The sequence below is a fragment of the Labeo rohita genome, chromosome 25 (assembly GCF_022985175.1).
Source record: "Labeo rohita strain BAU-BD-2019 chromosome 25, IGBB_LRoh.1.0, whole genome shotgun sequence".
Lineage (NCBI taxonomy): Eukaryota > Metazoa > Chordata > Actinopteri > Cypriniformes > Cyprinidae > Labeo > Labeo rohita.
Window position 1 is genome coordinate 8,926,103 of NC_066893.1, and position 26,949 is coordinate 8,953,051.

The window sequence follows — 26,949 nt, forward strand, 5'->3', positions numbered from 1 at the left end:
TCGAAAAGGTAATTATAAAGGTCTTTACTGTCACTTTTTTGCCAGTTTAATGTAACCTTGTTGAATGAAAGCTTTAATTTTTTTAAAGAAAAAATCGTACTGATTCTAAACTTTTTGAATGGTAGTGTATAATGAACTTTCACAGCCCTCAAAATGCAACGTTTTTGTAATGCATTGACTGTGGTCTCCTGGCATTCCTTTGGAACCCTGTTTTAAAAGTTCTTACTAGTACAGAGACCACTTTTCATGTTCCAGTACATCCTTGATCAATAAAATGAACTTTATTTTTCTCTTTGAGTGTTCTCTCACATTTTTCGATAATAAATTAGTTTCATGCTGACTTTGTCAGTGGATTATTAAATCCAACGTGGGTTTATAATATCTTGCACATGTTCACACTTACCCCGTTAGACATTTTTGAATCATAGTGCAATATAACCAAACAAATAGATTTAATTGCAAACATCAGCTCTTAGATTCCGTAATTACATTCACTCTTATTGAATTTAAATAAAATCCATTCCATTGGCTTTGTCGTACAGTGTGAAGTTTTGTTTGGGCTTGTTATCACGAAGCTGTCACATTTAATGACGCTAAATTGTCTAAATAAATTATTTTGTGCAGTTTTATAATTATGGTTTTGGCAGTGGTTCTTCCTGCGCTGAAGAATTTAACAAGCCCACAAAGCCATCGTCATCTCACATGAAATTCATGTTGAATGTGACATTTTAATTGGAGTAATATTCCCATTAATTGGACAAACGGATATGGTAGTCTGTGGGGGAAAGGTATACTGGGAGGAGAGCGATTCAGAATTTACAATTCCTGAATTAGGATTCGTCAGCTTCATTTTTGTGGCTGTTCTCCGATCTGGGAGCCGCTTAAGCGAGCGCCGTCTCAGCGGAACCGCCAGCTCACATTGTCTTCATTAAAAGCGATTAAGGAATAGGTCAGTTTCGTCTGCTCGGCTGGTTTGAGCGCACTACGACGGCCCGTCGGAAACGTCTTCATCTTCATCTGTTTGGGGTCTGTGGGTCTGGTTAGGCAGTCAGGCAGGAAACCAAAGCTGTCAGTGTTTTTTTTTTTTTTTTTCTTCTATAGCCATGTACGCGTGTCTGATTATATGTCAAAGTGAGTCAAAGCAGCACATTTTCTGGCTTTTTGAGTTCGTTTTGAGCATGCACGTACGAGTGTGTAATAACGTGAACATTTCCCACAGCCATTTTTGCATAAAACAAACTCATTTTAAACTGAACAACTCACACATGCTTGTAATTACATATTGTACCTGTATTTGAATATTAATCTGAACTATCATTATCTTTCTGGAATTGGTGATGAATTGGTTTACATAGGGCACCATATGGGATACAGCCCCGTTGTACAAGCTGTCCAGAGAGAGGCCTGACACACACTAACAATAAATGTGAAATTAATTTTTCAGGGCAGGTTGGCCACCTGTCTGTTAAGATAGAGACTAGGACTGGCCATTTGGTATGGCAGAGAGAGAGGGTGCCTGTGGGAACCAGGTGGGCATAAACGTTGCCCCATATGCCGCCCGGTTTTTCTTGTATTTTGAAGGGCGAACACATCCTGGTACACTGCAAGGACAAAGCTATCAATGACATTCTTTTGGAGTCGTTGACATTTGCAGAATTAAATCTGATTCAGCATTCGGGGTCTCTGTTGGCGCAACCCCTATTAAAATGGCAGGGGCCTGATGAAATGGTAATGTTGAAGAATTGAGGAAGCGGTAGAGTCATTCAATTGAAGTAGACTTTTTTGTTCAACAAGAAGTGAAAAATACTTTTTGTGCGCAAAGAACACAAAAATAGCACCTTTATTCAACAGTTTCGGCAGAACGCTGGCTCTTGCATCAGCTACACCACACTCATAAATGCGTGTCACAGAATGTGGGGGAGAAGAATTGTTGAATAAAGTAGTTGTTTTTGTTTTCTTTATGCACAGAAAGTATTTTCGTAGCTTCATGAAATTAAGGTTGAACCACTGATGTCACACAGACTATTTTAACGATGTCCTTACTTGGTAGGCCTTGAACGTGGTAGTTGCAGGGTCAGAAAGCTTTTGGATTTCATCAAAAATGTCTTCATTTGTTTTCCGAAGATGAATGAAGGTCTTACGGGTTTGGGACGGCATGAGGGTGAGTAATAAATGACAGAATTTTCATTAGATATTCATTTTTAAAATAAATCCTTAGGAAGACAAATGACACCCGCTTTGTCGAATGACCCGGTAGAGGCAAGACGGGAGTGAAAGCATGTGGTTTCAGTTCTACGAGCTCTGAGTGAGTCAACAGACGGAAGGAACACCTGGGAAAAAGAGAGAGAGTGGCAGGGAGCATGTGAGGCAGAGCGGCACATATTGGTGCAGTCTCGGAGAGAGTGGTTTCACTCAACCGTCTCTTTGAATCAGAGGGCGAGAGAGAACAGCTCTTCACAGTCATTTGTCTTCCTTAATCATACAGCGTGGTGCGTTTTTCCGAGACGGGCCGTGACGCGGGTTTATGGGCACATCTGTGCCATTTGGGCTGAATGAAACATGTCCATCCCTTGTCCCACTGGGAGGCCCGAATACGGAAATCTTGTGAACGTCTCGTATAAGCCGTATGGTCTGTTTTGCAGACGGAGCAAGTGATGCGGAAGTGCATTTTAAAAATTGACAAGTCTGAGAGTTGTAAGAAGGACTAATTAGCCTAGTTATAGCCTAGTAAAACTATGCGAATAGGAGCAGACCCCATCAAGCATCTTTCTTTAGGGCACGGGTGTGCAGTCCTTAAACATGTCCATCCTTCGTCCCACTGGGAGGCCTGGAAATGGACTCAACCCACTTGAATGCCTGGAAACTGACTCGTCCCAATGGAAGGCCTAGAAATTGACTAGTCAGTGGGTCGCCTGAAGAACTAGTCAACTAGTTAGCCTTGTATATCCCTGTGTAATCGCATTAGTAGGATCAGAATCCAACCAAACATCTATGTTAGGGGCAAAGGTGTGCAATTCTGCTCCTGGAAGGCCACCTTCCTGCAGAATCTTCAACCTACTCCAACAAGTTTCTAGTGATCCCAAAACTCTTGATTAGCTGATTCAGGTGTGTTTTATTAGGGTTGGAACTGAACTCTGCAGAAAGGTAGCACCTCCAGGAGCAGGATTGGACACCCTGAGTAATGGACTTCGACATAAGTAGTTTTTGCTTTCTAAAGTGGCTACACCAGGGGTGCCCAAACCGCAATCCTTGCAAAGTTTAGCTCCAGCCACAATTAGACACACCTGAGCCAGCTAATCAAGCTCTTACTAGGCATACTATAATATTCCTGGCAGGTGTGTTGAGGCAAGTTGGAACTAAACTCTGCAGGACACCAGCCCTCAAGGATCGAGTTTGGGCACCCCTGGGCTAGACATTGGGACCGAGTGTTTTGAGATGTTTCTATACTTTTAAAAATAAAGGTTTTTTATTGCCATTGATGGTTCCATGAAGAACCTTTGACATCCATGAAACCTTTCCATTGCACAAAAGGTTCTTTAGGTTTTTTGGAATGTTTTCCACACAAAAATTGTTCTGGAGAACCAAAAATGGTCCTTTTGGAACTTTGTGTAAAAGTTAAACTTACTGAAGTGTACTTTGGCATGCAAACTGTAACTGTTTCTTGGTTCCTAAACTAAAATGTTCAAGCCTGACTAGTCCATCCTCACTTATCCGATGCTAAGAGAGATGTCGAGAGATGTTGATCGTGGAGGAGAGTCTCTTCCACAAACGGGAGGAGGAAAGGGGAGGGAGCGTCGGCTCTCCGGGGCACTGGGAGAAAGTTGCCCCATGCTTGTCAGAGTTTCAGGAAGTTGAGAATTGATGGAGCCCACAGGCAGTATGGCTAATTTTAGTTGAAATCACCTAAGTGGTTTGGCTAATTTATCCCTCACCCCCTGGTCCCCCCATTCCCTCTCATCTCTCCCCCTCTCTTCATCCCTCCTTCCCTCGCTGCTCCGATATGTCCACATAGCGTGAAGGTACCAGGAGGTGACAGGAGGAACAGAAGGGTATTTTGTGCACAGCTGACTCAGAGTGCACAGAGTATTTATAACCTTCCTTTTAAACGCTGAGGCTTTTTTGACCCAGCGCCATGGACACGGAATCAGTTCACTGGCACTTTTTTTGTCCTTATCTTCTTCACAATGCACCAAAGCTCTAATTGTGTATATCGACTTGAACGTGAGTGTACATGCGATATAACGCGTGTCTACCTGTGGAGGTGAGCTGTAGGTTGGGGAACTTCTCAGAAGAAACTTCTTGGAGAAGACCTTGACCTTCATGTCTCTTTGAGACCTCTACCAGACCCTTTGGTTCATTTAGTGAGCACTTGCTTGAGAAAAGGGGATTTTTGGCACTTTTATTGTAGGGGATTGTCAAGACAGGTGAAGAGATGGAAATGGGATCAGGAAATGGATAGTTAAAAGTCTTGTTAGATTCAAATGCAACATTCATAGACTTTTTATTTGAAGTCCCAAAGATACTCAACCTCTAACCCTAACCTTCGCAGCGAAAGCGAATCTTTTGGGAGTTTTGGAGAGTGAGATTTACCTAAACACAATGACTTAAACTTATATTATGCGCATGAACCTGCTAACTTGCCACTAGGCCAAAAATGAGTTGTGAGATTGAGAGGTTGTCACAAATTGGCATTATAGCAATATCTTACCATCTATGTTTCTGCTTATTTCTTCAGAAGAAGTTTGTAAGTGACAGCAATATTTGATACAGAAACACTAAGTTGTTTGTTTTCTCAAAAGCTTTTAATTTTTAATACTGTGATTGATTTCCAGAGATGGGAACCATAAGGAGTTTAACAATTCTGGTTGCACATATAGATTCATGCCCCTTAATGATTCTATTAAACATTCTCTTGGTATTTTTGAGGGAATTAAGTCTTTGCAACCAGTTCATTTGAAATGTCTTGCTCATAAGAGCCAGACTTTGTTTGTTAATGCACGCAACCAGAGATCACATTGCAATAGAAAGATGTGCAGTTTACTTACTGACTTGACTTAACTTACTGACCCCAGACTTTTGAATGATGGTGCGATTTATTTATGTACTTGATTCCTTTGGCTCTGGCATTTTATGTTATACACTACAATCCAGTTGTACATGAACACTGACAGATTATTCTACACATTAGGTAGGTGTAATACTGAGATTATTTGGGAGGAACAATGCAAGCTAGCGATTCCTCTCAACACATGGGTCATCTTGTCAGTGTATTTAAATTCAGCATTTGTAGTGCTAATAAATTAGCTGCCCGTCGGAGCACAGATGCACGGTTGACTTCTTAGCACACTGTGCTTTCTGTAGGATTTGTATTATTATCTTGTTTAGCGCTACATAATTGAATTTTGAATTCTTATCTTATTTGCTGAGTTTGCTGTAGCAAAAGTCCAGCTGAACAAAGGAGAGAGAGACTGGACTGTATTTTTTTAGTCCCATGGGTGAATGAGGGTGTGTGTTTGGATCTTTGGTGCTGTATGAAAAAGCCAGCGGTGAACATCTGTATTTATTTAGGTGTAATAGGATAATAAGTCAGTGAGGAATAATGTGTTTTTATTGTTTTTAAATCTGAAGAGTGTAGTTTCTGTACAATTAGGTTCGCTAAATAGAATTGGAAAACAGCACTGACTGGCAAAAAAAGTTTTCAGAACACTCTGTGTCTGCAATTGGTCAGAGGAGTACATAGCTCCGCCTCCAAACTCATGCCATTGGATTAGCCATTGTTGCTGTGTCTGGCTGGTCAGAATTCTCAAACAAAAACACATTTAAAAAAAAAAAAAAAATGACTGTTTCAAATCAGTTCTCAGAACTGGTTAGAATTCTTAAAAACAGATTTGAAAAAAATGACTGTTTCAAAAAAGTTTCCCGAACACTCCGTGTCTTCAATTGGTCAGAGGAGCACATCGCCCCACCCCCAAACTCATGCCATTGAATTAGCCATTATTGCTATGTCTGTCTCGTGGGAATTCTCAAACAAAAACAGATTTGAAAATATGATTGCTATAAACAAACATTAAATTGGTCAAAGGAGCAAACAGCCCCGCCCTCAAACTCATGCGTTGGTTGAGCCATTGTTGCTATGTCTGGCTAGTTGTAATTCTCCAACAAAAACAGATTTGGAAAAAAAAAAAAGTTTCCCAAACACTATGTCTGGCTAGTTGTAATTCTCCAACAAAAACAGATTTGAAAAAAAAAACAAGTTTCCCAAACACTCCCTGTCTGCAGTTGTGCAGAGGAGGACATAACCCCACCCCCCAAACTCATGTCATTGGTTGAGCCATTGTTGCTATGTCTCGCTGGTCAGAATTTTCAAGCAAAAACTAATTTAAAAAATGACTGTTTCAACAAGTTTCCTGATTACTCCCTGTCTGCAGTTGGTCAGAGGACCATATAGCCCCGCCCCCAAACTCATGTCATTGGTTGAGCAATTGCTATGTCTGGCTGGTCCCGAATACTCCCTGTCTGCAATTGGTCAGAGGAGCCATTTTTGCTATGTTTTGCTGGTCGGAATTCTCAAATAAAAATCGATTTTAAAAAATAACTGTTTTAAGAAATTCAGATGACTGTTTTAAATCAATTCCGAGAACTGGACGGAATTCTCAAACAAAAACAGAATTGAAAACCAGTTGAACCATTGTTGCTATGTCTGGCTGGTCGGAATTCTCAACAAACAGAGCGATGTTTTGATAACGCCTCAGAGACAGACAGTGTTTAAACTTCAGGAAAATTAACCTACTAGTGGCTTATTTAAAGGTTTTCTGTTAAAATATAGTGTTCAGAAACAACTATGTATCTAAAGTTAGATTTTAGATCACTTTGAGTGGGAGAATCAGACGTTTTCAGTCGTTTTTACTCCAAAAGTGTGTGGCAAGCTTACAGAAACCATTACGCTAGTCTCCTCGTTGTTATACCTGTTTGTAATGTGCTCTTCCTCTGCGTCTCCTCGCAGGACCAGAGGAGAATGATATATTTGCAGAACTGCTCCGAAGCCAACCGCTGCTGGCAGTGTGACGGCTGCGATTTGGTGCCAAGCACCTGGTCAAACTGAAGACAATGAGCAGCTTATGGACTCCGTCCATCCCTAGACATAAATGTTAGTGATGATATCAAATAAAAAAATAGAGGGGAATTGGTACAGGAAAGACTTGAAAGTGTATTTCGCCCGCAGATCTTTAAGCATCGCTAAGCCTTCCTCACTCCTCATCCCCAGACACAGAAACGGATTTGAATACTAACTAATCTTTCACCGCCATTTTTGTCTTTTATAATTAACTTGTCATTGTTTTCTCGTTGCGTGCTTTTCCATGCTTCTCCGTCCTGAAAGAGGAGCTGAACATTTCTGATATGGACCATTTTTGTCTCCCTTGTCTGACTGTTTTCTGCCCGGCTTTAAACCCAAGTCAGATATTCAAACAGTAGCCAAATCCTTTCACACGCTCTTTATTTATTTAACCGGCGCGATTCCTGTTACACAAAGAAACTGCGGGGCAGGACCGGGGAGTCACCCTGCCGACGATCTAATAATGACTGCCGCAGATGGAGTAGGTTGGAATGGAGCTGTCTGCTGAATCTATCGCACGCAGACACGCGAAGGAGAGTGTCAAAGCGTCTCCCGTGCAGAGAAGGACCGCTGGGGAATGCGGACCGTCTGGCAGACGCGTTGGCAGTCTCTGCTCTTTCACTCTCTACCTGGGCTGGACTCGGACCAGGGTTAATTATAGTGGATCACTGGAGTCTCGTGTCGCCTGTGAAGAGCAGGGGGGTTGTCAGGATGTTGTCATACTGCCATGTCCTGTACGACAAAGACATGAGGAAAGGCACTGTCTCCTAGCTGAAGTTTTAGTACACGCAGCAAGGCGCAGACGGCATTGGCAGTGACTAGAATAACTAGAAAACCAGTAATTAGTTAAAACAACTTTTAAGACTGGTTACCTTTGAACAGTGACCTTGGAAAAAGTCTGTCTGCTGAAAAATTTCATTAGTAATTATGTGTTGCTAAAAATGCATTTCCTTAAAAAATCTGTAAAATAATTTCCTGAAAAATACTATATTGTATTGGATTTTATTATCCAACAGCTAAATCTAAAGTGGAATATTTTAATGCAATTTTTCATTTTATTAACAGTCACTTCCGTCATTTCTCTTTCACACATCGCCAACTTGTTTCATGTTTTAGGCATGAGCCTCATTCAATCGAATTTCTTTTGAAAATTGAATACTTATTATCATGCACAGTTTTACTTCTTAAGTAAAAGCATCTTGTTTCCAGTATGTTGAGATAAGTTTTACTGGAAAGCCAGCCGAAAATAGACTCTCAAAATGCAACTGTTAGGAATGCATGAAGTCTGTTTTGAGGTTGTGGAAAGAGCTGTGTTAGATCAAAAATTGAGCATTGGTTTTCCAAAAGAAAAGCCTGCTCTAAAATTCTCATTGGTCAACAGATGTCAGAGTGCATTATAATGAACTTCCGAGTGGAGCGTCGTTTTTTTTTTTTTTTTTAACGCACATCCTACTTTAAATCAATTGATTCGTTTTCTCTGACGCAACTTCAGCTGTGGTGTAAAGACACCCTTATTACCATGATAAGGCAGTTTTAGGAGCAAATTTATCAGAGATGCTTTAAAACCAAGGAGTTTTTAAAGTCACCTCCTCTGCAAAAGTTTAAAAATACTACCGAAACTTTTGTACCTCAGCTTCAGACGTTCACTTCACTTTGGAGTATAATCATTTGCTTCTCTTATACTCAATGGGGCTCACTCTATCTAGTCATGCCGGTGTACGCTGTCCCAGAAAAAATGGAGCACTTTGCGTTTTTTAAAAGTTTTGTTCTACCCGTCCAGTTATTTTTACGATGGCCCATTTCTGCTATTGTTGTGGCATTATCTTGACCTCGCGTAGAGCAATTTCTCCCCAGTCAAATTAGCTCTCGCCATTCAAAGCAATGCTGTGATATAATGGTTTGACGGTTTTTGCTTCGCCGAGATGAAGAAATGGAAGGCCGAGCCACTGGGGTTAATAAAATTCCTCCTCTTCAACAAGTACCCAGGGATACGGAGTGTCCTTGAAAACGACAGCACCTCACTTTCGCCGGCACCTCCGAGCAGCTCTCTCTCTTGCAGTCCATTCTTCTACGTCTGTTAGAACCAAGTGCCTTGTATCCACAATCATTGGAAGTTCCTCATTAAAACAGACATTGTTCTTTCTCCGCAGCCTTTTTTTGTGGAGATGGTTATCACTGAGGTGAAAGAATGCTGTGAGCATATTAACTACAACAGATCGATTCTCGCACGTCAGGTTTTTGTCAGCGCATACAGAAGCGTGAGAACTTAACTCTGTCTTCATGCAAGTCAATGAACACCTGGAGCCGGGTTCCCAGTGGCAGCTAAACACGCGTAGCGAGGGAACGGAGGTGGGAAAGAAAGAAAGAGAGAGGAATACGGCACCCGAGCCTTTCAAACCCATGTTTGACACGAGGTAGAGCGAGGGAGCCTGGGCGCGAAGCTGCGCGAGAGGCCCCGCTGAGGTTTATGCCACCTGTTTGTTTTTTTTTTTGTTTTTTCCCTATGCAGCCTGGATGTGCCCAGCCTCCTGGGATCCGCAGGTTTGAGATCCAACACAAAAAAGGTGACGGAACAGTCCTGGGTTGTCGTAGTAACTTGGGGATTATGATTTATTAATCTGCAGTCTTTTAAATTCGAAGGGAAGCACAGAGAGGTTACCCGTCTCAGCCCCCCGGGGGAGTAATCTCGCTTCAGAGAACAATTGCGAAACGTGCCGTTTTTGTCTTTAACTGCCGGAAAGCGCTCGTCCCATTACTCCTCCCGCTGCAGCTGCGGCGCAGGGAGAGGGTCACCCACAAGAAAGTTTGTGCAATTCCGCTGAGGAATTTATTTCGGTCCTCCGTAACAAACTGATGCCTCGCTTTTCCTCGTGTCATTCCGTGAGAGACTTTTGAGGAAAACGAGAGCGCACCGGGCTGTCTGTGAACACGTACGTGGTTCAAAAACTGCCGTTTGTGAATATTTTCACACTGTACGGAAACACCCATAGCTTATGTAACTTTGTTTACCCATAATGCATCACTTAAGCAACAAATGCACCATTTTTTTTTTTTTTTGACGTTCTTGCCTTGAATTATGCTGTTTAAAAAAAATTGTTAATATTTCACACTTGTACAATAATTCTTACCCAAAATGCATCACAAATGTTTCATAACATTGTTTGCGCATATGCATTTTATAATTAGTTGGGATATTTTCTTGGTCTAATCTTTAATTTTGGGCTTTTCGCAACATGATGGATAGAAAAAGGACTGGTCATTATGCAAGCAAGACTAGTGTCTGTTGTGCAAAAACTGCCGTTTGTGAATATTTTCACACTGTACGGAAACACCCAAAGCTTATGTAACTATGTTTACCCATAATGCATCACTTAAGCACCAGATGCAGTTGAAATTACCGTTTTTTTTATTTTTGACATTATTTTTTATTATTATATTTGACATTCTTACTGCTTGAATGATATTAAAAAAAATAAGATTTCACACTTTTTTTTTTTTTTTTTTTTTTACCCAAAATGCACCACAAATTTTCTTGGTCTACACATTAATTTTGGGCTTTTTGCAACTTGATTGATAAAAAAAAGAACTGATTATTATGCGAGCAAGACTTCAACTTGCGTAGCAGTGTTTATTGCACAAAAACTGCTGTTTGTGAATATTTTCACACTATCTGGAAACACCCAAAGCTTATGTAACAGAATTTTTTTTTCATATTTCTCTGTTTACCCATAATTTTTATGTTTACCCATAAAAATTGTTAATATTTCTCTGTTTAATGCACTACTTAAGTACCAAATGCAGTTGAAATTACCATTTTTTATTTTTATATTTGACATTCTTGCCACTTGATGTTAATATTTCACACTTGTACAAAAATTCTTACCCTAAATGCACCACAAGTGTTTCATAGCATTGTTTGCGCATATGCATTTTATGATTAGTTGGGATATTTTCTTGTTCTAATCTTTCATTTTGGGCTTTTTGCAACATGATTGATTGAAGAAAAAAAAATGGTCATTATGCGAGCAAGACTTCAACTTGCGTAGCAGTGTTTATTGCACGAAAACTGCCATTTGTGAATATTTTCACACTGTATGGAAACACCCGAAGATTATGTAACTCTGTTTACTCATAATGCATCACCTAAGCACCAAATCCAGTTGAAATTACCCTTTTTTATTTTTTATTTTTGACGTTCACGTCGCTTGAATGATGTTGTTCAAAAAATGTTAATATTTCACACTTGTACAAATATTCTTACCCTAAATGCGCCACAAGTGTTTCATAACATTGTTTGCGCATATGCATTTTATGATTAGTTGGGATATTTTCTTGGTCTAATCTTTAATTTTGGGCTTTTTGCAACATGACTGATAGAACAAGGGCTGGTCATTATGCAAGCAAGATCAGTGTCTATTGTGCGAAAAGTGCCGTTTGTGAATATTTTCACTCTGTACAGAAACACTCAAAGCTTATGTAACTCTGTTTACCCATAATGCATCACCTCAGCACCAAATGCAGTTGAAGTTACCTTTTTTGTAATTATTACAAAATATTTTCACACTGTATGGAAACACCCGAAGATTATGTAACTCTGATTACCCATAATGCATCACTTAAGCATCAAATGCAATTGAAATTACCATTTTTTATTTTTATTTTTGACTATTTTTTATGATTCTATTTGACATTCTTGCCGCTTGAATGATTTCACACTTGTACAAATATTCTTACCCTAAATGTGCCACAAGTGTATCATAACATTGTTTTCGCATATGCATGTTATGATTAGTTGGGATATATATATATATATATATATATATATATATATATATATATATATAATTTTTTTTTTTTTTTGGTGTAAACTTTAATTTTGGGCTTTTTGCAACTTGATTGATCAAAAAAGACCTGGTCATTATGCGAGCAAGACTTGTGTAGCTGTATGGAAAAACACAAAGCATGTGCAACTCTGTTTACTCATAATGCATCACCTAAGCACCAAATGCAGTTTTTTATTTTTTTATTTTTTATTTTTATTTTTGACATTCTTGCCACTTGAATGATGTTGTTCAAAAAATTTTATATTTCACACTTGTACAATAATATTCTTACCCTAAATGCACCAGAAGTGTTTCATAACATTGTTTGCACATATGCATTTCATGAAATTTGCGTACTAGTGTCTTTTAGGCAAAAGTTAATGATTGTGAATATTTTCACACTAAAACACACTTTTTTTTGTAAATTAAGACTTTATTTTACCATATACATTTTAAGTTAAATTATTTTTTTCACAAGTTTTTTTTATTTTATTTTTTTTTTTTTTAATGAAGACTGTATTGTTGTTATCAAACTTGATTGATAGAAAGAGGCAGCCAGCCAGACTTGAACCTGTGTACCGGTGTCTGCTGGGAATTGTTGTTTTTTGTGCGTGTATATTTTTTACATGCTTTATAACATTGGTTTTGTGCACATATGCATTTTAAGTTCAATTATTATTATTATTATTATTATTATTTTTAATTAAAAGTTATTTTATTTTATTTTATTTTATTTTATTTTATTTTATTTTGCTTTTTGAAAATTGATTGACAGAAAGAGGACAGGTAACAGAAATGTTGTGAGCCAGACTCGAACTTGCGTAAAGGTGTCTGTTACCAAATAAGTGTACCCAAAATGCACCACAAGTGCTTCATAACATTGTTTTTGTGCGCATATGCATTTTAAGTTAAATAATAATAAAATATTTTTTTATTATTAAAAGTTATTATTTTTATTATTATTATTTTATTGTTATGCTTTTTAAAACTTTTTTTGATAGAAAGAGGACAGGTAACAGAAATGTTGCAAGCCAGACTCGAACTTGCGCACTGGTGTCTATTGGGCAAAAATGTATTTTTAGGTGTATTTTATGTGCTTCATAACATTATTTTTGCACACGTAAGCATTTTAAATTGAACGAAGACAGTTTCTCGATTCATTGATTCGTTTGTTTATTTATTTGTTTGTTTTTGTTTAATAGGACAGAAAGAGTACAGATAATGGAAATTATGCAATCCAGACTGAAATTTGCGTATCGGCATCTAAAACATGTTTGTAAATATTTTCACACAGGTATAAAAGTCTCAGTGATTATGTGGAATAATGTCATGTGATACATTGTTTACCTCACATAACATTATTAGTGTCTCACAAATGTGTTTTAATAAGGTAAATTGGGACATTTTGCTGGTACGCATTTTATTTTTGTCTTCATTGCAAACTGATAAATAGAGAGGACAGGAACAAAGTCACACTCAATTTTGCACCTTAGCATTTGTGAATATTTACACTGCATTTACCCACAGAGCATCAGAAGTTAGTTTAGACATGGTCTGAGTAGTTTTTTGCCCTCTTTCCGCTTGTATTGGAAGTGTTGCGACCCGTGACGTCAATGTCAAGGTTAATGGTGACAGAGCATGTGTGTTCACTGCTAGGCTCTGAGAAAACGAGATGTTTGTCATGTAAATATGAGCATGTTTTATGAGTATGAGCAGTAGCTGCTTCCCTAGAAAGGCTGTTTGATTTGAATTTTGGTGCGTACTCTGTTGAATAACTTGAAGTTAAGTGGCTCTTACCTGTGAAGAGAGGATTAGGCTAAAGTCAAACGGAAGAGTTGGGGTACAATAATGGCCCGAGGTTTTCGTTCCTCCGCAGAAGCGACAGATCCAGCAGGAGAGGACTGAGGCTGGTGCCAGACACTTCTTTGGCAGTCCTCCCCTGCTTGACTTGGCTCCTCGGTTGCTCGTACCATCACAGCCAACAAGGCGGTTAAAAAAAGCCCCTGTGCGGAAATACGTTCTGCAGAGGCTGTCAACGTGTCCGCACAGCTCCTGACTCGAGTTATATACTGCTAAAATCATCAGTGGCGCGTTTCATCGCCGTTGTACGTGCTAACAACGATGACGTGATTACACTATTGAGTTCTTTAGTTCAAAGACATGTGGAGGCAATAAAGTGGATTTCATACTTGATTTCATATTCTGGTGAAAATATACAAAAACGTCAGTATATATTATACAGTGGTTTTTGTTTTATGTAATTAAATCTTAATAATAATTTTGCATTTGTATATACATTGTCAGAATATGTAAATATGTAAAAAAAAAGTAAAAGTTTGAATTATTTTTATTTTTTATTTAATTGTCAGTTATATTGACTTTTTAACTTTTATTAACAAAACTGTAAAAAAAAAAAAAAAAAAAACAAAGGGAAAAAAACAATTTTGGGTTAAGCAATTTTCAAAATTTTCAGATTAAATCCATCTTTAAAATCTTATATTATCTATATTTAAATGTATGTAGTAACTTTATCTGTGTGTGTGTGTTTGTGTGTATTTATTTATTTATTTATTTGTAACATACTTTACAAATACTATACTATACTATATAATACCATAATTGAAAAAAAAAAATATTAAAATTGTACAATTTAGATTTTTAGACTATTTTTAGTGTATTGTGTGTGTATTTGTATGTGTGTGTTTATCAAAATTTAATGTAAATAATCATTTTTGGATTTAATTTAAGGTTATTAGATTTTTGATTTTTTTAAAAGATGTTTTTAGAATATATGTGTAAATAAAAATCACAGTACAATTTTATGTTTTTTAAATATATTTGTAAATATTTTTTATATTTTGTATTTTAAGTTTATTATTAAATTTAAGTTTATTTTTTATTTAAATAGTATTGATTTCTTAATTTTTTTTATTATTTTAAAAAATGTGGATGCATTTTTAGAATATAAAAATGTAATGTAAATAATACTTTTTTGATTTTTTTATGTTTTGTTTTTAAATATATACATGTAAATTATTTTTTTTTTTTTTGCAAAATTTCATGATTTTTAAAGTTTTTAAGCTTCAGTTACACACATTCATATATATATATATATATATATATATATATATATATATATATATATATATATATATATGAAGACGATATGTGTAAATAAAAATCACAGTAAAATTTAATGTTCTTAAAAAAATATTTGTAAATTTTTTTAATATATTTTTAATATTTTAAATTTATATATATATATATAATTTATATTTTTATATATATTGAATTTTGAATGTGTAAATATGTATATATGCAAACATTTACACTGAAAATCTTTAAAAATATTATTTATTTATTTTTTATTATTTAAAAAAAAAGTAGATACATTTTTAGTAAAAATAAAAATATTTTTGGAATATGTACACATGTAAATAAATGAAATTTACAGTAAAAATTCATTATTTAAAATTTTTTAAACTTTAGTTACATATATAGTTATTTACTTAATATTGTACTTTTTTGATATTTTTGGATACTTTTTTAAAATATGTAAATAAATGAAAACTAAATACAGTAAAAAAAAAAATACAGTAAATACAGAATTTTTAAATATTTAAATATCAAATATTTATGTACAAAAATGTAAATATAAAATAATTAACTATTAATTTAAAAAATAAGACAAAACAATGGACTGTAACCTACTGGTCAGTTAAGTTAGCATATTTTGAACTGATTCAAAATATTAATTAAAACTGCACATAAATACATATTTATTACATTTTATTTTACATTTATTACATTTGTATGTCTATTTTAGTAACTATTGTATTTTACATTTCTGTTTCATATTGAAAAAAAGTCACACCACATTAGAAATATGTTGCACGTTTTTTCCCGTCGTTAATCTTTCATTTTAAGTTTGATCGCTTTGAACGGGCCTTCGAAAGCTGCCATCTGCAGTCCAGATTTCTTCGAGACAAAACATATGACAGATTGTGATATAGCATTTCCACTACATAACGTGGGTGTCATGTCAGCAGCGTCTCTATGGAGCAGCATGGATGTTTTACCATGAGAGCTGTTCATCTTTAGAGCACATTGTGGTTGCAGTTTGCTTGTCAGGCAGCCAATAAAGAAAAAGAAGCCGTCAGTCAAAGCACCAAATTGGGAAATGTGCGATTTAAAAAGGCGAAAAATGTCAACACCAAAACCACATCCGTATTAGCCGGATGCATTCGCGTCTGCGTTAGTTGTAGTAAAACATCTTCAAAAAAAGTGAATCATAATTCGAGTTGAACACAAACCGTTACGCAAGATCTCATTTGTTCTCTCGTACACACGACAACGAGATGATATGTTTAAGACAAAACGATATTGTTCTTTCTATACACTGCAATCCTACCTGTCTGTGTGTTATAAATCACTGAGGAAATGATTTTGTGGTCTCTCCCTTTAGTGGTGTAATTCATATCGCTCCATAACAACATCCTGTCATCTCTCATATTGCGTCTGGTGATTGATAATCTGGCTCAGTTTGCGCGCTCATACGAGCGAGTCATGATCTAGATATTGCAGTTTGCGAGACTGTTTGGGCCATTAAGATTATTACATAATTGATATATTTCACCCGCCGGCATGTTATAATGTGAAATGTGTGATCGAGTGTTGCTCTCGTACAAGCTGCCTGAGATTTACGCGGAAGTGTAATGCGGCAGATTGAAAACTTTGCTGTGCCACGGGAGTTCATAATCGAACGTGTAAGAGCAACGCTGCCGTGTGTGTGGATGCTTACGTTAACTCAACCTTTTTGGTTTCGAGACGGTATGTGAAGACCCCCATGTGAGCTGAGATATTTCTAGTATTTTTGTTGTAAAGACAAACTTTATTTATTTATTTATTTAGCAGCAGGGTTTTTAGTTAACTGAAACTAAAATAAAAAGATATAAATGCTTCAACATGTCTCATTTGAAATTTGAACTTGATGTACTAAAGTAACTCGAACTGAAATAAAAATTAATTAAAAATATGAAGAAATTAATAAACACTGTTATGCCTAAACTAGGAGTGGCAGTTAATTAAAAGAATTCAATTAAAATAAATCAATAATTATAAGTAATTTATACAACAGAATATTTATAATAATTTAACATAAGTTTATAGCAAATTGACCAAAAAAAGTCTTATTTATTGAATATTTGGTTAGTTAATACTTCTTTTGTAAATTAAAATAAAAATAATGCTTATACATAATTTTTATTAAAAAATAAGAGTACATTCTTTAATTCCCAAAGTTTGAAGAACTTGATGTTCTTCAGCATTCAAACTCAATCAGTGAATTTACAATTAATGACTTTTATTTATTTATTTTCTGTTTGGTTATTGTTACTGTTTTTTTCTTTCTTTATTTTCTGTTTTGTTATTGTTAGTTTTCTCTTTATTTATTTACATTTTAGGTTTTCTGTTATTGTTACTGTTTTCTGTATTTTTTATTTATTTATATATTTATTATAATACATTTTATGTTTTATTGTTACCGTTTTCTATTTAATTAATTAAATAATTTTTCTGTTTTCTGTTATTGTTACGGTTTTCTCTTTATTTATTTATTTATGTACATTTTCTGTTTTCTGTTATTGTTACGGGTTTCTCTTTATTTATTTATTTATTTATTTATTTAAATTTTCTGTTTTCTGTTATTGTTATGGTTTTCTCTGTTTGTTTGTTTATTTATTTATTTACATTTTCTGTTATTGTTACAGTTTTCTAGTATTTTATCTTGTTTATTTATTAATTCATTTGTTTATATTTTCTGTTTTCTTTTACCGTTATGGTTTTCTCCTTATTTATTTATTTATTTATTTACATTTTCTGTTTTCTGTTATTGTTACAGTTTTCTCTTTATTTATTTATTTATTTATTTATATTTTCTGTTTTCTGTTATTGTTACTTTTTCTCTTATATTTATTTATTTACTTATTTAAATGCATTATCTGTTCTGTTATTATTACGTTTTCACTTAAATTAAAATAAAAGTAAATTCTTTAATTCCCAAACTTGCAAGAATTTGTTACAGTTTTCTCTTTATTTATTTATTTTTATTTATTTATTTATTTGTTTGTTTGTTTGTTTGTTTTTCGTTCTGTTTTCTGTTATTGTTACAGTTTTCTCTTTATTTATGTATTTATTTATTTAAATGGATTTTCTGTTATTGCAGTTTTCACAATTCTTTACTTATTTATTTAAATACATTTTCTGTTATGTTTTCTCTTATTTAAATGAATATAAAAGTAATTTCTTTAATTCCCAAACTTTCAAGAACTTTTTGTTTTCTGTTATTATTTCTCTTATTTTATTTTATTTTATTTTATTTTATTTTAAATACATTTCTGTTTTCTCACAAACATCGATTTTTCCCAAAACATCATTTTAGAGCTTGACTTAAGTACATAAATTATATTTGTTATAGAAATTCCACTGCCTTTTTAAAATGTATTTTATTTTATTATTTTTTTTATTTTTTATTTCCATGACTTTTCCAGATCTAGAAATCAAACTTTTAAAATATCAGTTCTTCCAAGACCGTGAGAAGCCTAGTTAGGGTAAGGGTTAAATAAAAATGACTGTTGCTGAGAGAAAATATTATAAAAAGAAATATGATCTATTGATTTTTAGCAGTTTTAGTTCATTCTAAAGCTGGTTCTGTCTTATTAAAAGTGATTTTAAACCATCCCGCGTTCCCCATGGAGGTATAACTGTTAACTGTCAGGCTATGGCTTTGACATGAGCGCTAGCATATTTTTGGAGGGTATTCGTACGTACAGCGAGGCAGAGAGCACACGAGGAAAGTTAAAATAGGAAGTGGCCCCTTGGTTGAGCTGGTAGCAGATGGAAGTTCAGAGAATGAAATGATGCAGGACTTGTTTTGTGCAGTCAGGTGCCAGAGTCGGACTCTGAGGAGCAGGAGAAAGCCGCTCAGAGCTGATGTGAGAAGACAGCTGCTTCACTGCTCCCCGAACAGCCTCCTACAAGGTCACTTTGTGCAGGACCACCGTCTCAGGGGATTGTGGGTAGAACACGACACATATCAAAGACGCGGATTTACACGAATACGGTCCGGTCCGTCGAATACAACGCGAGACGTCCCTCAGGGATCTCTTTTAGCATCAGCCTCTGTGAATGTGGTTGTTAGTGACACGTTTCTTCCCACACAGGCATCAATCAGCAGACCCGAAGTCTTTAACATCTGTTGCGAGCGTAATTTTTCACCGTGGCGTTCGGAACGACTCGGTTTCGAAAAGTTTCCCAGACATTGTCTGTCCTTCCTCTAAAGTATCCCATTGTACCAGAGGCTTTTTTCTTCATGCATGGGCTGAGCGGCGCGATTCTCTCGTTAATAAATCATGCCAGATGAGTTTATCATGGAGATAAAGGAACTCCTCTGGGCTCCGCTGGGCAAGGCTGGGTTTCTGGGCGCTGCTACAATAAATGATGAAATGCCGCTGTCACATACATCACATTTATAGCGGCTAACTTTTTAGCTTTTATTGCCGTCAATAGAGAAGAGCCGACTTTTTGGGTGTGTAGCGCAAAATAAGCAGGTGGCCAAGATGACGTTTTAAGTCTCTACAACGTTTAAGACGCAGACAGCCTTCTGGAGTAGACTTTCGCCGCGCTGTTGTTTGATAAAATGCAGACTACAGGTGACATCTTTAGAGCGCTAGTTAGTTTATGATCGGTAAAGGTCACAAGGTTATCTTGGTGCACTGTTTATCAATGCTTTTATGAACTAGCTAACAAGATTTTTTTTTAATGTTCTACTGTGTGAAGATCGTGAAAATGAATATTGTATTACTTTTATTAGAAGTGCTGTCAGTTTGTTAAAATTATAATCAAATTAATTACATTTGTGATATATGCTTGCATTTGCATAGATAATTTTGACATTGTGTTTTAAACAAATGTGTGAACCGTTGAATACACCAGTGTTTTTATTATAAACTAAAACATTAAAAATATTTTTTGTTATTAGATACTAGATTACTAGATATTAGATGCAGATAGATATTAAAAGAATGTTAGAAATGTACTCTTGGTAACTAAATGAAATAAAAATTAATTAAAGCTTAATAGAAATATTAAAAAAAAAGCTCTAAGTAAATCTAAAATTAAGGGCAAATTGTTAAATTAAATGTAAATATGATTTAGGTTTATATGATTAATAAACTATTAATAAAGCTTAAATTAATTAATAGAAAACAATCTAAAATTAAGTAATCGAAAACTATCTAAATGAAAAAAAAAATGATTGTGAATGTAAGAAATGTTAACTTGGCATTGTCAACTAATTGAAATAAGATGAAGTATTAAAATGTCTAAAACTGACACAAAAATGAATTATATCTTAATAGAAATACAAGAAATAATATCTAAAAGTAAAGGCAAATTGTTAAATTAAATATAAATATGATTTAGGTTAATATGATTACTAATACTATTTTATATGAATACTAAATATTAAAAAACTAAGAAAATAGTAAAACCTAATCTAAAATGAAGTCATCTAAAATTAATAAATAATCATCTAAATTAATGTAAGTAATGTTACCTTAGCATTGACAACTAAATGAAATAAGAAAGTAAAATTACTAAAACTGAAATCAAAAGTAATTAAATATGGAAACTTATTACTAAAACATAAAAATTAAGCTTAAAAACTAAGAAAATAGTCAAACCTAATCTAAAATTAAGTCATCTAAAATTAATAACTAATTATCTAAATTAATGTAAGAAATGTTACCTTAATTAAAAATAAATTAAAATATGTATATGATAAAGTAAAATGAATTAAATATGGAAATACAAAAAAAAAAACCTAATACGAATAGCAAAAGTTCATCTAAATTTAAAGCCAAATTATTAAATTAAATATAAATATGATTTATGTTTATATGATTGGTATTACTATTTTATGTGATTACTAAAACATATAAAAATTAAGATTAAAATAGTAAAACCTAATCTAAAATTAAGTCATCTAAAATGAATAAATAATTATTTAAATTAATATAAGAAATGTTACCTTAGCATTGACATCTAAATGAAATAAGATAAAGTAAAATTACTAAAACTGAAATAAAAAGTAATTAAATATGGAAATACAAAGAACCACTAATAAAAATAGCAAAAGTTAATCTAAATTTAAAGACAAATTATTAAAAATTTGTTTATATGATTGCTATTACTATTTTATATGATAACTAAAACTGAAATAATAATTAAACTTAATAGAAATGGATAAACTAATAAAATAGTAAAACAATCTAAAATTAATCTAAAATAATTAAGTACTAAAATTACAAAAAAAGCTAAACAGAAATAATCTAATGAAAATGCTAAAACTTGCTAAATGCTAAAAATGTCAAATTAATTTATATAAATATTAGTGCCGTCAAACAGTAAATCGCGATTAAGTCGCATCCAAAATAAAAGTTTTTGTTTGCATAATATATGTGTGTACCGTGTATATTTATTATGTATACATAAACAGACCCATGAATATATTAATATAAATACACACATATACACATAAATACATGTAAATATTTTCTAAATATATACTGTATATGTGTGTATTTATATATACATAATAAATATTCACAGTACACGCGCATATATTATGTAAACAAAAACTTTATTTAAATTAATCGTTCGACAGCACTAATAAATATATAAATATATGTAAATATATTTAGATAAATATAATATTAAATACATTCTAAAACTGAGCAAAAAAAAAATCTAATGCAGTATAATAATTAAAACTATAATAGTACAAAAAGTATACTAAAATAACACCAGAATAGATGTAATGCTTTAGAAGTCAATATATTTATTTTTAAAAATTCTGGCCAATAATCTGATAATTGTTTTCAAGTAATGGCCAAGAATGGATAAATGGCCAGTATTAAAATTCTGCATTGTTTTGCCTAAACAGTAACAGTCTAAAAACAAAAATTAATATTTGGAGATTTTGATATAATTTACTTTTTTGTGTTATAATTTAAAAAATGTAAATGTTTGCTACTATAAGCAAATAAACCTTATTATTAGACATTTTTATTTTTGGTAACATTCACATAACATTAACATTAGAGTAGCATTATTGTGTTGAATTCACATCCATAAATAACCGTAATCAATTCATTAGCAATAAAAGAAAAGGTTCACGCCAATCTCAGCTGTTTTAAGTGATATATTAGGTCCGCGGTATAATTGCTCGCAGACACAAAGACGTTAGGTTGGGTCTCTTAACTCTTGAGAGTGACTTTGAAGGGAGGAACACACAGCGCACTATTTCTCCGGCCCCACTACTGTGTTTCAGGGAATATGGAGGCAGTAATGGGGATCTCAGCTAATGACTTGGGAGAACAAAACTTGGTCTCTTAACATCAAGAGCCTTATTATTTTTAGCTCTGGCCAATGCTGAGCTTATCCCTATTACAGGGACCATTCTTTGTGCTATCAGATGTGGAAATTAAAGTGAAATGACTTAAGGGGACGATTGCCCATACAGCAAGTAGGCTAGGGTGCCCTTCAATAAGGCTCAATTTGACATAAATGTATGGTGTAACCTTGCTTTTGCCTTCAAGATCTTCTAAAATCAACTCAATTAGTTTCTTATATTCAGTATCTGATCAAATGTAGAAGTATTTAGAAATATTCATAAATTATTTTCTAAATGAATTAGAATTTATAATGCAAAAAAGTATGTCGTTTTCATTTTTAGGGTAAAATTTTTAAAACACACTTGTTTGTAATAAATCTGAATTTTATGAAGTATTACCTGTTGCACTTTTTTTTAACATTTATGGTAATTCGGATGTGAAGTGAATGTTGGGCTTGTCCCATGGCATTCGTTTTTTACAGGATGGCAACCCGTCTGTGTTTACATCCAACACTTATTTAAATGGCTCAAAAGCACTGCCACGGAGTGTTTGTTTATTGGACTTTCCTTAGTGATGGCATACAGAAGCTGGCGATGTCAGTGATGATGACCACTAGCTGAGTGCTTTTACAAGCTGAGGCCAAAGCTTTCTTTGAGTGATGGAGAAAGAGAGGTGATGATCAATGGTTGTCAGTACTAGGGGAGTCAGACAGGTCACTCTACGACACAGGAAAGCTCTTGTCTGGAGACCGGCAGACGGGAGTTGACAGGCCCTGGCGGTGCTCTTCAGAGAATAGATTGGACACAGAACGGCTCTGCTTTATCGCTACTCTGCACGGCTACCTGCAGTTTTTCCGTACATTTCTTTGTCGGATTAAATCGCAGCTTCTCGGTTGGATTCCAGTCGGTGTACACTTCCTTTTAGAGCTGGACGGTATATACCTTGTGACATCCAGATGGGTCGGCTGGTACTCGTATGCTCATAAAAATTAAAACGTCAAGCGACTTAACTAGCATGGCGCTGATGGCTGCTTATACTGTCGACAGGGGGGTATTTAGTTTTGATTTGTCTCGTCTCTTGTAGACGGTGTGTAATTGTAGATTAAGACAGTTTGTTTTTGTTTTTTGAGACACTTGCTATCAGTGGAACAAGCAGTTGTGCTTGTGTTTATATATTGTGCACTCTGTTTTGAAGGACATTATAGGGTTAGTTCACCCAGAAGTGAAAGTTCAGTCATTAATTACGCACCAAAACTTGTAAGACCTTCCATAGACACACTCAAGGTCCAGAAATATAGTAAGAACATCATTAAAATAGTCCATGTTACATCAGTGGTTCAACCATAATTTTAAGAAACTACAAGAATACATTTTGTGCGCAAAGGAAACAAAAATAACGACTTTATTTAACAATTTCTTCTCTTTCGTGACAGTCTTTGAGGCATTTTGTTTCTGAGACGCGGGAGCTGGTGTTCTGACATAGAAGTCCATCTCTTATGGCATCTTTACACAGCAAAGGCGGCACAGAAACCAAATCTGAAGCGGCATAAAACCACAAAAATGCACATTTACACATACGGTTTAATGCTGTTCTGAAGCGGCATAACCCTGGTGAAAAAAACAGCATATGCTGGTTAGGTATGTTTTGATGCTGGTTTAAGCTGGTTCTTAGCTGGTTTATTCTGGTCCTTTGCTGGTTTATGCTGGTCATTTTGCTGGTCAAGGACCAGCTTAAACCAGCACCAAAACATACCTAACCAGCATCCCAGCATCCCAGCATCAAAACATACCTACCAGCATATGCTGGTTTTTTCACCAGGGAAGTGCATTTACACAGGAATTAAAATAGTGGGAAACATACATCTTTTAAAATAACTACAATTTTAAAATTAGTTTTAACAAAAACAAATGCTATAAAATTAAATAACAAATATAAAAAAGAAGAAATAACATAAAACACAAAATAAATAAAAACACGACATTTTAAAATGTAACGGCATTAAATTTAAATTTCCCGCGCGTGCTACAGTGTATCTGCGATGGACGGTTTGTCACAATGTTAGCTTCTGTGGTATTGACAGGTATTTTCTTTTTCTTAACAAAATTGGAAAGAACACTTAAAAGAAATTATTAATTACTACATCGGGTATATCGCTGCACGATTAAAAGAGGCCGAAATTTGTTTCAGAGAGCCAGGAAGTCACTCAAGTGCAGACACAACGAAAATTGATACTAGGGTTAGCTTTTCAGGAAAGACAGCAGATGTCGCTGGACCGTCGTATGTGGGTGAAATGTCGTCCGCAAGGAGATGTTTTTTGGAATGTAACGGTACAGAATTACAGTGATGCTGACTGGGTTAAGCATTTTAGGATGTGTCGAGATACTTTTATGTCCTTGGCTAATGAAGGTTACAAACTGGGGAAAGCCAGTTGATTTCAGATGACGACTTGCTGCTGTGACAGTGTTGCGTCACCTTTGATACTAGGGACTGAGGTGGGTCAGACCCGGCGTATTTTAGGTCTGCTTTAATGCGGCATTGCGTCTTTAGACCCAGTTCTGAGCAGACACAGACCCGCTTTAGAGATGCCTTTAGTTCATCAGTTCTATATTCTGGTTCAAGTAAGAAAGACTGGGGCAAAAATTGTAGGGCTGTTATGATTCCTTGATTCAATTCGAGTACTCAATTTAAAAAAAAATCCTTAATTGTATTTTGCCCGTGTTGAGTAACCGGCAAAATACTGAAAGTGGCGCATTCCACGGATGAGAATTGTATATTATGATATATTAAACCCATTTGTAAATCATAATAAAGCATAATTCTGTTGTAATTCCACAAACGCTACAATTCAATTAATATATGTGATGGAGGTTTAATTAGAGCTTTAATTATTTACATGCATGTAGGTTATGTACATGCGTGTAAATGCTGCTCCGCACAAACTGTTATCATTTACATGTGTGGAGTGTCTCTGGCTATGTTTGCACTAGTGTGTTTTCATGTTAAAACATAGCTTTTGCTACAGTTACGCCTATCGTTTACACTGCTCTGGCGTTTTCGACCCTCGAAAACTGAGAGTTTCGAAAACGGTGCAGAGCCTGTCAGTACAAGTTTATTTCAGTCAGTGAATGAAACTTGCACGGACTGATCTTAAAATACATCAGTGCCTTCTTTGTTGTTTTAAGATGCACACCAGTAGTTCATTTATAAAAATTACTGTAATGTCCCAGTTGAACTATTGCCTAATCCTGGCTTAGTCTAAACCCTGTCTGGGAAACTGGGCCTATGTAACACTTCTGTTTATTAAAACCATGTGTTACTTGCTTTTGATACTTTATTTGAACATTATTTTAATTATTATTGCTTCATTGCTATTATTCATGCATTTAAATTAATTTTAAGGGCTATTGTTTACTTCGGTCTGTTTTTATTACCTCAAACAAATTAATTATAATTATCCAATTACTTGATAACCGTCCGAATAATCGACAGATTGCTCAATTACCAAAATAGTTGTTAGTGACAGCACTAAAAAATTGCAAGTCGTCCTCTCGGTCAGACAGCGTTCTTTGCGTTGCGAAGATGAACGAAGATATATGAACCAACATGAGGGTGAATCATTAATAAACCCTTAATGTTGTGCTTGGTGCTAACTTTGAGGCCTGTACTTGTACGAACCAAATTCACCATCCTATCCTAAAGTTGAGCGGTTTCATCACCCTTTGAGTTATGAGATGCGAAGACAAGAACGCCAGGGAGAGAATCAGATAAGAGGAGATCCCCAGACACCTGCCAGCAAGCTTTGGAATATATTTAGTCAAATGTTTATGATGCCAAAGACCAGGGCTAGCTTCTCATTAACCAGTGAACCAGTCACAGAAGTTGGGGGTTGCATTAGCCCTTTGGGTTCTCTTTCAAACGGTTCCCATATTTATCCCCATCAAGTGCCCCCCCATGTGCATTCTTGGAAAAAAAAAGTCTAAAAATGAAAAAAACTTGCTTAGTTAAACGCCACCAAATAAATGCAAAAATGTGCTGTAAACTTGACGAGATCAAACACGAGGGGCGGATGTTGAAACGCTGGCCAGTGTTCTGAGCCTTGCATAATTCATGTTCTCTAAAGCGGGTCTTCCTTAATGAGGGTCTGGTGGCTGTTTTTAGATGTGTTCAGATCGCGGGTGGAAACGTGCGATCTGACCCACTCTGGAGATCTGGAAACCGTGGTGTGTCGCATTTTTGATCTGGAAGACATGATACGAGGTTTAAAGTTCAGGCAGATCCTCTTCATCTGAAATTAGAGGGATTACTTCATTTGTTTTAGAGAGTGTAATCTAAACTGTAATTACTCAATTATTTAGCAGCCCATAATCACAGCCAAATTACTAACTTCATTCTCGTCTAGTGTGGAAAATGACATCATTGTCTTATGCCTGGTTTCCATTTTGCATTGTTTATTTGTGTTGTTTTAGTAGATTTAACCCTCTGATTTGGTTTCAGTTTTCATTCTTTGAGTACCAAAACAAATGCGGTGACTGTCTTTATCGGCATGATTGAAACATGG

General features: G+C 35.0%; 1 protein-coding gene across 2 annotated transcripts in view; it reads left to right on the plus strand.

Moving 5' to 3' along the window:
* The window catches only part of roraa (RAR-related orphan receptor A, paralog a), a 384,106-nt gene that overhangs the window by 37,655 nt on the left and 319,502 nt on the right, over positions 1–26,949 (plus strand). The window contains exon 1 of one of the 2 annotated variants that reach the window (XM_051099048.1): positions 16,649–16,767. The exons of the other annotated variant lie outside the window; for it this stretch is intronic. Coding sequence (XP_050955005.1) covers positions 16,653–16,767 — 115 coding nt within the window. The 5' untranslated portion in view covers positions 16,649–16,652. Of the gene's footprint in view, positions 1–16,648; positions 16,768–26,949 lie in introns of those variants that run through there. 2 annotated transcript variants of the gene reach the window in all.